Source organism: Erythrolamprus reginae, chromosome 10 (assembly GCF_031021105.1).
Source record: "Erythrolamprus reginae isolate rEryReg1 chromosome 10, rEryReg1.hap1, whole genome shotgun sequence".
Classification (NCBI taxonomy): Eukaryota; Metazoa; Chordata; class Lepidosauria; order Squamata; family Dipsadidae; genus Erythrolamprus; species Erythrolamprus reginae.
The window spans coordinates 37173752-37187187 of record NC_091959.1 but is presented as its reverse complement, the minus strand read 5'-3'; the positions used below and the strand labels follow the sequence as shown (position 1 = coordinate 37187187).

The 13436-nt window shown below is 41.4% G+C and overlaps 1 protein-coding gene across 1 annotated transcript in view; it reads right to left on the bottom strand.

Annotated features, from left to right (window-relative positions):
* Positions 1-11974, bottom strand: part of ADGRD1 (adhesion G protein-coupled receptor D1) — a 191885-nt gene extending 179911 nt beyond the window's left edge. The window contains exons 1-3 of the mRNA XM_070761993.1: positions 11817-11974; positions 11664-11700; positions 5042-5125 (exon numbers count right to left, since the gene is read on the bottom strand). Coding sequence (XP_070618094.1) covers positions 5042-5125; positions 11664-11700; positions 11817-11870 — 175 coding nt within the window. The 5' untranslated portion in view covers positions 11871-11974. The remainder of the gene's footprint in view (positions 1-5041; positions 5126-11663; positions 11701-11816) is intronic.
* Positions 11975-13436: the final 1462 nt, after the last annotated feature.

Below are 13436 nucleotides of genomic sequence, written 5' to 3'. Positions count from 1 at the left end.
AAAACTGCAAATAGAAAAATAGGGGCCACTTTGGTGGGAAGGTAGCAGCGTTCTGTGCACCTTTAGCATTTAGTCATGCTAAAGTCATGCATTTTTAGACTAAAAATGCCCTGCTATTTTTTTGTTGCAGCAAAAGGATAACATAAGAACATAAGAAGAGCCCTGCTGAATCAGGCCAAAGCCCATCAAGTCCAGCATTCTGTGTCCCACAGTGGCCCACCAATTGTCCATGGGGATCTTGAGCAGAAAGAGAAGGCAAGACCCTCCCTTTCCCCTGACCCCCAACAAATGGTATTCAAGGGAATCCTGCCTGCCTCAAGCAACATAGAGGTGGCACATGGACATCCATTTCAATAACCACCTATGATACACTTGGCATCCATGAATCTGTCTAATCCTGCCTTGAAGCTCTCCAGGCTGACAGCTGTCACGACCTCTTCTGGAAGGGAATTCCATCAACCAACGACCCTCTGGGTGAAGAAATATTTCCCTTGATTTGTCCTCACTTTCTTACCTATGAGCTTTAGGGAGGGGCCTCTCGTCCTTAGTATTGTGTGATAGAGAAAAGAATTTTTCCCTATCCACCTTTTCTATCCAATGCATGATTTTATACACTTCGATCAAGTCATCCCTTAAACGCCGTCTTCCAAGGCTGAAGAGACCAAGGCGTTGCAACCTGGTTTCATAAGGGAGGGGCTCCATTTCCTTGATCATACTTGTTGCCCTTTTTTGCACCTTTTCCATGAGAGTCTGTTGTTACATTCTCAACCCCCAAAAACTTTAACCTAAAACTGTCCATGGACCTCACCCCATTCCTAAGAGGTCTGTAAAGGGGCATACATAAGCACACCAATGTGCCTACCCTCCCTATCCTACTGTTCTCATTATTCGTCCTAATTTCTCATGCATATTCTTTACCTGTTTATACCCACAGTATGTGTTTATATGTTATGTTCATACTTATAATTGTATTCTCATACTGGATAAACTAAATACCGTATTTTTCAGAGTATAAGACACACATTCCCCCCCAAAAAAAAGACTAAAAATTTGGATGCGTCTTATATGCCGAATGTAGTTTTTTTGAATATGTTTTTTTTTATTCCCAGCTTGCAGGATGTTTTCATTGCAACTCCCTCCGAAGTTTTTTTCCAATCCTAAGTCTTTGCAGGATGTTTTCATTGTTACTCCCTCCGAAGTTTTTTTCCAATTCTAAGCCTTTGCAGGCTTGTTTTTATTGCTACTCCCGCTGAAGTTTTTTTTCCAATCCTAAGTCTTTGCAGGTTTGTTTTCATTGCTATTCCCTACAAAGTTTTTTCCAATCCTAACTCTTTGCTTGTTTTTATTGCTACTCCCTCTGAAGTTTTTTTTCCAATCCTAAGTCTTTGCAGGTTTGTTTTCATTGCTATTCAATACAAAGTTTTTTCCAATCCTAACTCTTTGCTTGTTTTCATTGCTACTCCCTCCGAAGTTTTTTTTCCAATCCTAAATCTTTGCAGGCTTGTTTTCATTGCTACTCCCTCCGAAGTTTTTTCCAATCCTAACTCTTTGCAGGTGTGTTTTCATTGCTACTCCCTCTGACATTTTTTTTTCCAATCCTAAGTCTTTGCAGGCTTATTTTCATTGCTACTCCCTCCAACATTTTTTTTCCAATCCTAAATCTTTGCAGGCTTGTTTTTATTGCTAGTCTCTCCTAAGTTTTTTTCCAATCCTAACTCTTTGCAAGCTTGTTTTTATTGCTACTCCCTCCGAAGTTTTTTTCCAATCCTAACTCTTTGCAGGCTTGTTTTTATTGCTACTCCCTCCGAAGTTTTTTTCCAATCCTAAGTCTTTGCAGGTGTGTTTTTATTGCTACTCCCTCCGAAGTTTTTTTCCAATCCTAACTCTTTGCAGGTTTGTTTTCATTGCTACTCCCTCCGAAGTTTTTTTTCCAATCCTAAATCTTTGCAGTCTTGTTTTCATTGCTACTCCCTCCAAAGTTTTTTCCAATCCTAACTCTTTGCAGGTGTGTTTTCATTGCTACTCCCTCTGACATTTTTTTTCCAATCCTAAGTCTTTGCAGGCTTGTTTTCATTGCTACTCCCTCCAAAGTTTTTTCCAATCCTAACTCTTTGCAGGTGTGTTTTCATTGCTACTCCCTCTGACATTTTTTTTCCAATCCTAAATCTTTGCAGGCTTGTTTTTATTGCTAGTCTCTCCTAAGTTTTTTTCCAATCCTAACTCTTTGCAGGCTTGTTTTTATTGCTACTCCCTCCGAAGTTTTTTTCCAATCCTAACTCTTTGCAGGCTTGTTTTTATTGCTACTCCCTCCGAAGTTTTTTTCCAATCCTAAGTCTTTGCAGGTGTGTTTTTATTGCTACTCCCTCCGAAGTTTTTTTCCAATCCTAACTCTTTGCAGGTTTGTTTTCATTGCTACTCCCTCCGAAGTTTTTTTTCCAATCCTAAATCTTTGCAGGCTTGTTTTCATTGCTACTCCCTCCAAAGTTTTTTCCAATCCTAACTCTTTGCAGGTGTGTTTTCATTGCTACTCCCTCTGACATTTTTTTTCCAATCCTAAGTCTTTGCAGGCTTATTTTCATTGCTACTCCCTCCAACATTTTTTTCCCAATCCTAAGTCTTTGCAGGCTTGTTTTTATTGCTACTCCCTCCTAAGTTTTTTTCCAATCCTAACTCTTTGCAGGTGTGTTTTTATTGCTACTCCCTCCAAAGTTTTTTCCAATCCTAAGTCTTTGCAGGCTTGTTTTCATTGCTACTCCCTCTGAAGTTTTTTTTCATCCTAAGTCTTTGCAGGATTGTTTTTATTGCTATTCCCTCCGAAAAAGGCTTTTTCAACCCTGACCAGGGAATAAAATAATGTGCTGAAGCTGACCAGACTAAGGATGCTAGCCAGATGAATACCTGGTAGGCAGATTCCCTCCCCCAAAACTAAGGTGTGTCTTATACTCAAAAAAATATGGTAAATAAATATTGTTCAGGAATCTTGTCTGGAAGTGAAGTTGGAAATGCCAATCTCTACAAAAGGCATGCCATTGAGAGAGAGAGATAGAACTGGAACTGGCTTTATGAAGGTGCCAACACAAACAGACACAATGGATAAACATGGCAGGCAAAATTGATGACGGTTCAAGGATCGATGAGTGACAGGAGCAAACGGCATGAATGCTTGATGGAAAGACATGACAAGGACGGGAAGACATACCAATGGATGGTTAATCCCAAAGCTGTAGAGATGCACATTTTGGAGTGCAACCTCACAACCGTGTTGAGTCATCTCTGGTATCAATGCATCAAATCATCTTTATTTTTGGGATCCAGTTTCATTACCAAAACAAAACGTAACAGTCCAATCTCAGGACTGCTCAGAAGTAACACAAGCAGCAGGGATGGGTTCTGACTTACCTCATTGCTGGTTCCCTTCCTCACATGCCATGTGGCCTTCTCGTCATGCCTGCACACATGCATAGTGCTTAAAAAACCAGCTTCTACCCATGTGCAGAAGCAAAAACCAGCCTCTTTATGTGCACAGAAGCGAAAAACAAGATGGCGCCCCCTATGGCACCGCCGAGTGAGCGAGATGGTTTGGGGGCGTGTCCAGCTAAATATCGCTGGCGGTTTGGCGAGCGGGGGGGGAAATTCTTGCTACCAGTTCTATAGAACTGGTGCAAACTGGTAGGAACCCACCTCTGAGCTCAAATGGTTTGCATGGAGCCCAGCAACAGTTTTGGAAGCATCTGAATTTAAGAAACATCTACAGGAAAAGAGTTAAATGGAATACAACATATAGGCAATTCCAACATTTTCTATCATGAAACACTGCCCCCCCCCATTAGCCTGAGAGATAGTTTTGACATCTGGACAAGGGAGAAAGGTGGTTGAATCCCATTTCTTCACTGGATCGACCGCTCAAGGCCAAAGCACAGATCTTGCGCCTTTTGATGATTCAACTTTCACAAAAATATAATAATAAAAGCAAGGACTGTGAAGTCCTTGCTCTCTGAGCTTAGTTGTTTCCTTGAAATTTCATTACCCTAGGAGACAACATCACCCGTGCTTGAAGGGAGTGGGGATTGTGGAGTACAGGAGGAGGACGGGTGAGAAAGAAGAAGAAGAAGAGGAAGAGGAGGAGGAGGAGAAGGAAGAAGAAGAGGAGGAGGAGGAGGAAGAATAGGAAGAGGAAGAATAGGAAGAGGAGGAAAAGGAAGTGGAAGAAGCAGAAGGAGGAGGAGGAGAATGAGGTGGAAGAAGAAGAGGAGGAGGAAGAAGAGGAGGAGGAGGAGGAAGTGAAAGAAGAAGAAGAAGAGAAGGAGGAGGAGAAGAATGAGGTGGAAGAAGGAGGAGGAGGAAGAAGAAGAAGAGGAGGAGGAAGAAGAGGAGGAAGAGGAAGTGAAAGAAGCCGAAGAAGAGAGGGAGGAGGAAGAGGAGGAGAATGAGGTGGAAGAAGAAGAGGAGGAGGAAGAAGAGGAAGAAGAGGAGGAGAAGGAGGAAAAGAATGAGGTGGAAGAAGAAGAAGAGGAAGAAGAGGAGGAGGAGAAGGAAGAAGAAGATGAAGAGGAGGAAAAGGAAGTGGAAGAAGCAGGAGAAGGAGGAGGAAAAGAATGAGGTGGAAGAAGAAGAGGAGGAAGAAGGGGAGGAGGAGGAAGGGAAAGAAGCAGAAGAAGAGAAGGAGGAGGAGGAGAAGGAGGTGGAAGAAGGAGGAGGAGGAAGAAGAAGAGGAGGAGGAGGAAGTGAAAGAAGCAGAAGGAGAGGAAGAGGAAGAAGAGGGAGGTGGAAGAAGAAAAAGAGGAAGAAAAGGAGAAGAAGAGGAAGAAGAAGGAGGTGGAAGAAGAAAAAGAGGAAGAGGAAGAAAAGGAGAAGAAGAGGATTATTGACGCTCTCTAAACTTGGCGGTTTTCTTGTTTCCTTGTTGGGTCATGAAATCTATGAGAGAAAGCCACCAAGCTCAGAGACCCCCAAGGACCCCCAAAGTTCAGCCTTGAGCTACAGATATTCTTTTCTGTCAGTATCATATCTTATCCTTGGAGACCATCCTTCTTCAGTCTACCTCTGTCTGTATCCTTTAATTCGTGGATGCCTTCTACGGTCTCCATAGGCCAATAATGCGACGCTTGAGCGAGAACACGGAAACCTGTCAAGAAAGTACAGCAGGGTCAAAGTCATCCCTTTTGTGGGAACTCAAACAATTGCCAGTTATTTCTCGATGTATCTTTCCCCTGGCTTCAGTCCGGTTTTTTGGTTCTCTTGAGTCAAATTTTAAATTGAAAAATACTTTGGACGTGAACCCGGAGATATGAGAATGTATCCTCCCTTCCTCCCTTTTTAATTCTGATAAGATCAGTTGATATACACTATCTTTTGAGAAGGTTCTAAGCATCTCCTATCCCACCCAGCAAATTGATGAAGGTCTTTGGCCTTTCAAGGAACCATTTTTTTTGGAGACTCTGGAAAGAGCGCAGAAAAGAGTAACAAAGATGATGAGGGGCCCGGAGGCTAAAACATATGAAGAACGGTTGCAGGAATTATTGGATTATATCTAGTCTGAGCCGTGGTGGCACATTGGCTAGAAAGCAGTGCTGAAGGTGGCATTGGCTGGCTGCCTGTCGCCAGCAGTTTGACAGTTCAAATCTCACTGGCTGATGGTTGACTCATCCTTCCATCCTTCCAAAGTTGATAAAATGAGGGCCCAGATAGTTGGGCAAAAAGCTGAGTTTGTAAAACGGGTCAGAGAGGGCTGGAAAGCACTGTGAAGTGGTAGATAAGTCTAGGTGCTATTGCGGTTGTGTTTCAATCCTCCCTCCCTCCCCTTCCTCCCTTCCTTCCTTCCAACACTCTTCATTCTCTACATCAATGACCTTTGCGATTACATCACAAGCAACTGCGTCCTCTTCGCCGACGATGTAAAACTCTTCAACACCACCGATAACACAACTACTCTCCAAAAAGACCTTGACGCTGTTTCTGAGTGGTCTAACACATGGCAACTCCAAATCTCAACTAGCAAATGCTCTGTCCTACACATTGGGAAGAAGAATCTGAACTCCAAATACGAACTGAATAATCAAATTATCACAGATAATCCCCACTCGGTTAAAGACCTTGGTATACTAATAACAAAAGATTTAAGTGCCAAAGCCTACTGCAACAATATAGCCAAGAAGGCTTCAAGAGTTGTAAATCTAATCCTACGTAGCTTCTGCTCTGGCAATCTCACACTACTTACCAGAGCTTACAAAACTTTTGCCAGACCCATCCTCGAATACAGCTCATCTGTTTGGAACCCATATCGCATCTCAGACATCAACACCCTTGAAAATGTCCAAAGATACTTCACCAGAAGAGCCCTTCACTCCTCCACTCGAAACAGAATACCCTACGAGACTAGACTTTCAATCCTGGGCCTAGAAAGTTTAGAACTAAGACGCCTTAAACAAGATCTAAGTATTGCCCACAAGATCATATGCTGCAAAGTCCTATCTGTCGGCGACTACTTCAGCTTCAACCACAGCACAAGTGCACACAACAGATTTAAACTTAATATTAACCGCTCCAAACTTGACTGTAAAAAATATGACTTCAGTAACCGAGTTGTCGAATCATGGAAATCATTACCGGACTCCATAGTGTCATCCCCAAACCCCCAACACTTTACCCTTAGATTATCTACGGTTGACCTATCCAGATTCCTAAGAGGTCAGTAAGGGGCGAGTACAAGAGTGAAGGGCTCTTCTGGTGAAGTATCTTTGGACATTTTCTAGGGTGTTGATGTCCGAGATGTGGTATGGGTTCCAGACAGATGAACTGTATTCAAGGATTGGTCTGGCGAAAGTTTTGTAAGTAAGTAAGTAAGTAAGTAAGTGAGTGAGTGAGTGAGTGAGTGAGTGAGTGAGTGAGTGAGTGAATGAATGAATGAATAAGTAAGTAAGTAAGTAAGTAAGTAAGTAAGCAAGCAAGCAAGCAAGCAAATAAATAAATAAATAAATAAATAAATAAATAAATAAATAAATAAATAATGTAAAAGTCTAAGCCCTATTGCTACAATGAAAAGAAGGATTGGGGTGACATGACAGCAGTGTTCCAATATCTAAGTCCTTCCCCCATGACCAATCCATCTTTACCCAACGCAACATTGCTGAGATGTCTTAGGAAATGCCAAGGTGTTTAGGCTGCTGAATTTCCACACTCAAGACAAATAACCTTGAAGAAAACTGGCATCAACTGGATTCCATACCGCTCTGTTTTTCTTCAACTATTCCCCCTTCCTCGTTCTTACCTTCAAAGCACTACAGATTTATTGCCCATGTGTTCCCTATCCTTTCCCCATTGCTTTGACGGCAGAATGCCAGCGAGGGGCCAAGGCGAAGATGCTGGTTTTGAAATCTAGGCTAGGTCTGATTTGGTTCACCAGAACGGAGGGTTCTCCTGAGCATGGCAGGCAAAATCTCAGAAATTCCAAGCAACGTGCAAGTGGTCCTTGGTCCAATACATTTGTAAGTCCACTACTTACCAGAGCTTACAAAACTTTCGCCAGACCCATCCTCGAATACAGCTCATCCGTTTGGAACCCATATCGCATCTCAGATATTAACACCCTTGAAAATGTCCAAAGATACTTCACCAGAAGAGCCCTTCACTCCTCCACTTGAAACAGAATACCCTACGAGACTAGACTTTCAAACCTGGGCCTAGAAAGCCTAGAACTAAGACGCCTTAAACAAGATCTAAGCATTGCCCACAAGATCATATGCTGCAACGTCCTGCCTGTCGACGACTACTTCAGCTTCAACCACAACAACACAAATGCACATAACAGATTCAAGCTCAATATTAACTGCTCCAAACTTGACTGTAAAAAATACGACTTTAGTAATCAAGTTGTTGGAGCATGGAACTCATTACGGGACTCTGTAGTATCACCCCCTAACCCCCAACAGTTTACCCTTGGGTTATCCCCGGTTGACCTATCCAGATTCCTAAGAGGTCAATAAGAGGCGAGTACAAGTGCACTAGAGTGCCTTCCGTCCCCTGTCCTATCTATCTATCTATCTATATATCTATCTATCTATCTATCTATCTATCTATCTATTTGGATTGGATTGGATTGGATTTGTATGCCGCCCCTCTCCGCAGACTCGGGGTGGCTAACAACAGCAATAAAACAGCATATAATAATAATAATCCAATACTAAAACAGTTAAAAACCCTTATTACAAAACCAAACATACATACAGACATATCATGCATAAAATTGTAAAGGCCTAGGGGGAAAGAGTTTCTCAATTCCCCCATGCCTGGCGACAGAGGTGGGTTTTAAGCAGCTTACGAAAGGTAAGGAGGGTGCGGGCAATTCTAATCTCTCCTATATCTCCTATACCTTTCTTCTATTCCTATATCTCTTCTTCTATTCTTTCATTGATATATTTTATTCCTATATCTTATCTTATCTTCTTTCTTAGATATATTTTACTATGAGTATATCCTCTATAACCTTCATTATGTATGTTACTATGTGTATACCCACTAAAACCCTCATTGTGTATTGGACAAAATCAATCAATCAATCAATCAATAAAACAAAAAAATTAATTTGGAGACCACCAGGATGGAGAAACACGTGTTTGTGTGTGAATACGGTAAAGAGTGGATGTGGGGGTTTTGCCACGGGAGGCAAAAACAGATGAAATCCAGATCTGTTTCCTTCTACTCTACGACCAAGTTACAGTCCTTCTACTCAGCAATGAAAGAACTCAACCCTAAGAAGCAGAGATTATACAAACCATAGCTATGAAAACTAAGGATGATGTTAATACTTCCTTGCCTTGTATAAGCACTCAAGTAGATAAGTGTTAAAACCAATAAGTGCAGTAGAAATGTTGAGCTGGTAAAGAGAAGTAGCAAATAATAAATCTTCGCTCTCCGGCATTGAGTGACAACCCCAGAGTGGTTAGAATAAGGAATGCCCTGCTATACGAAACAAGGAGAAGGGCTCCAGCACCCATCATCCCCCACGCTTGAACATCCTGGCCAGAGGTAATAGCAGCAACATCCAATTCACTACAAGCGTCTCAACTTTGCTTTAAAAACCACGGCCAATGAATATTTTTAGCACGCCACGGAAACGATCCCCGTATATAATAGTTTCTCCTTAAATTTTGGCTTTATTGCTTGCTCACTTCCTGGCAACTCAGAAGGGAGTGCGGACAGAGATAGAAAGCTTGCCAAAAATATGGTTGTGGATTAAAAGGGAAGAAAAAAGAAATCCCTTGTAAGCAAGTAGCACCAAGGATGGCGCAACACAAGTGCAGCCAAAGCATTCCAGAAGTCTTGTTAAAATGCAAGTTCTTATTGTATGTCCTGAGGAGCTGGGGAGTTTTCACTCCAGTCTGACCAGGAATTCAAGCAGGTAAAAATGATTGGCTCCTGATTTAAAGGGCTCCCTATTTAAACCCCTGCCTATAACAGGGCCTTGCTGATGTCTGATAGCTATGACCAGCAGGCAGGACGGGGTGGAACGCAGTTCCACCGGCGGAAATGAAGGTGCGTGCGCAGCTCCAACTGATCATATTGGATCTCTTCTATGGATGAAAAACACACCTTGCCACAGCTCACTATGAGTCCGTGAGTTCCTGGCCAAACACCAGATGCCAACACTGCCCCACTCTCCCTATAGCCCTGATGTCACACCCAGCAGACTTCTTTTTGTTCCCAGCCCTGAAAGGAACCCGTTTTTCATCCATAGAAGAGATCCAATCAGCCGTGACGAAGACCTTGCAAGAGGTCCCCGAAGACGCCTTCCAGGGCGCGTACCAGTCATGGCAGTGTCGCTGGAAAAAATGTGTAGAGGCCCAAGGACAGTACTTCGAAGAATTTTAAGTGCAAATCTGTTCAATAAATTACTTTAACAAAAAATAATTACTTTGGGAACGCACCCTGGAGGTGTAAAGATTATTAGCTTCTCCACTTTAGATTTAAAAACAAAGCGAGCTGTATGCTTGGGAAGGGAGTAAAATAACAGAATAACAGAGTCGGAAGGGACCTTGGAGGTCTTCTAGTCCAACCCCCCTTGCTTAAGGAGGAAATCTGACACCATTTTAATCAAATAGTTTTCCAATCTCTTCTTTAAAATCTCCAATAATGGAGGAGGATCACAACTTCTGGAGGCAAGTCATTCCACTGTTTAATTGCTCTCACCGTTAGATGATTTCTCCTTAGTTCTAGGTTGCTTCTTTCCTTGTTTAGTTTCCACCCATTGCTTCTTGTTCTACCCTCAGGTGCTTTGGATAATAGTTTCACCCCCTCTTCTTTGGAGCAGCCCCTGGGATATTGGAACCCTGCTACCATGTCTCCCCTTCTCCTTCTTTTCATTAAACTAGACATACCCAGTTCCTGCAACCATTCTTTATATGTTTTAGCCTCCAGTCTCCTAAAATCTACTCCAACTTCTTATAAGCATTTATCATGAAAAAAAATCATTCCTGGTTTAGGGAATTTAGGGAGAAAAATCTAGTAGTTTTCCTGAGAAAATTCAGTATTATCAGATTCTAACATCATCCAATCTCAAAATTAGAAGCTCATATTGCCCACTGGTTGAGCTGCCCCCAAAGTAAATCATTTTTATAAACCCTTGATCCTTTTGATTCATTGTAAAAATCAAACCGAGATAACAAACAAGTTAGTTTGCAGCTGCAGTTGAAAGGGAAAAAAACCCTTCCAAATAATTTATCATTGGAATCCAGAATGGAACATTAAAAATAATTCCATGGTGGTGGTGATTGCCAAAATTGTTTGGCCAGTTGGATGTCATTAGAGACAGAAAAGGCAGGTACGGTTCAGCCACACCTGAAAAGTTTACCAGTTCACCATGCCTGCTTTAAAATGAATTCTAGGATTTGTTTGATAGCATTAACAGTTCCTTCATTTTTCTTGTGTTAGGACTAGCTCATGTTGCTTGCTCTGCTAACTGTCCAATTGCCCAATGTACACTGTAGTTGAATAGAGTTGTAATATGGTAAATGATTTAGCTTTACTAGATAAATGGTCAAAGCAATGGCAACTGCAGTTTAATGTTTCCAAATGTAAAACAATGCACTTGGGGAAAAGGAATCCTCAATCTGAGTATTGTATTGGCAGTTCTGTGTTAGCAAAAACTTCAGAAGAAAAGGATTTAGGGATAGTGATTTCTGACAGTCTCAAAATGGGTGAACAGTGCAGTCAGTCGGTAGGGAAAACAAGTAGGATGCTTAGCTGCATAGCTAGAAGTATAACAAGCAGGAAGAGGGAGATTATGATCCCGCTATATAGAGTGCTGGTGAGACCACATTTGGAATACTGTGTTCAGTTCTGGAGACCTCACCTACAAAAAGATATTGACAAAATTGAACGGGTCCAAAGACGGGCTACAAGAATGGTGGAAGGTCTTAAGCATAAAACCTATCAGGAAAGACTTAATGAACTCAATCTGTATAGTCTGGAGGACAGAAGGAAAAGGGGGGACATGATCGAAACATTTAAATATGTTAAAGGGTTAAATAACACTATATTTCTCATTGCATTTGATGTTCCTCAGCCATATATCTAAGCATGCTTTTGCAGGAGATGGGGAAGACAAGGGACAGGAATGCAGCAAACATAAAGGTTTTCAAAGTTTTGAGATAGCAAAGATTCCTTACCGAGATGTTTTTGTGGCCAAGAACAAGTCCTGTAAACCTGCATGTTAAAAAATATATAACAGATACGGTGAATAGGATTCCGAGCAGCAAATGCTTTCCAAAAAAGAGAGGAAAAATTAAATAATAAACCCCACAGGTTTTCGAGACCATTACCTGAAATAAAATCCACAAAAAGAGATAGCAAAGCTGCAGCAGCCAATTCGCCATGCTCCTTTTCTCGTTGCAAACCAGGAAACCAACACCGGGATAAAATCTCAGGTCACAGTAATCCTGATATCATTAATAATAAAACTTCCAGTTCCCCATTTCCATCTTCTCTCTCTCTTTTTTTTTTCTTCCAAAGAGTGTTTTCTAATCATCCATACAAGAAGCCCATTCCCTCGGCTGGGAACGAAATCCAACTCTTCCCTAGGTCAAAGAATTAAAGTTTCAAAATGTAGAATTCTTCCGTGGCTGATAAATCCATTCCAAGGATAAACTTGGGATGGTTACAGATGTAAGTTTCTCCTCTCCAATTTTAACTAACAGCTTTGCCTTTTTGGATTTGTCTTCATTTGATCAGATGTCACTGGGTGGAAATGGAATTTGGCTTGCTTTCACAGAGACGCACACAAAAAGAGAAAGAGACAAAAAAAGTGCCTAGGAGAGTGAAGATTTTAAATATTTAGAGGGGGAGTGATTTTGTGGCGAGAGGTTGTTCGTTCCTGGGAAAACCGGCCAGCCTCAGGGATACACACCTCTAGCCCACGTCCCAGAGTAAAATCAAAGTGATGTCAGACTTTCTTCTCAAACTTTGTCCCATTTGGGTATTCTATTTATATCACATTACCAATAAGTGGCTTCCTCTTCTGGGTCCTAGCACCAGTCAGTTGGAAAAAACAAGATTCAATGGATTGCAGCAAAAAGATACCAATCCTTTACCTGTTAAGATTAGTAAACTCACTCCATCTTTGACCGCTCTAAACAAAAAATATTATATACTGTTATAAGTCATCCAAACACCTTTAACTACCACCAACCTGCAATTCCTACACTGCAAAAACATATGGGCTTCACAACCGATCAAGGCATATCAATAGATTCAATTTACATAGACTTTTGTAAAGGGTAGTACATAACAAACTACTTTGAAAACTAAAACCTTATGGCATCTCTGGTCCCCTTCATGATTGGATAACTGTGATCTTGTCAAACAGACAACAAATGGTTAAAATAGGGCATGCCCTATCAAATCTTGCACCTATTTTCAGTGGTGTCCCTCAAGGCAGCATTCTAGGACCAATACTATTCATCCTTTACATAAACGATCTTTGTGATATTATAAGTAGAAACATAGAAACATAGAAGACTGACGGCAGAAAAAGACCTCATGGTCCATATAGTCTGCCCTTAGTATTTCCTGTATTTTATCTTACAATGGATATATGTTTATCCCAGGCATGTTTAAATTCAGTTACTGTGGATTTACCAACCATATCTGCTGGAAGTTTGTTCCAAGGATCTACTACTCTTTCAGTAAAATAATATTTTCTCATGTTGCTTTTGATCTTTCCCCCAACTAACTTCAGATTGTGTCCCCTTGTTCTTGTGTTCACTTTCCGATTAAAAACACTTCCCTCCTGAACCTTATTTAACCCTTTAACATATGTAAATGTTTCGATCATGTCCCCCCTTTTCCTTCTGTCCTCCAGACTATACAGATTGAGTTCATTAAGTCTTTCCTGATAGGTTTTATGCTTAAGACCTTCCACCATTCTTGTAGCCCGTTTTTGG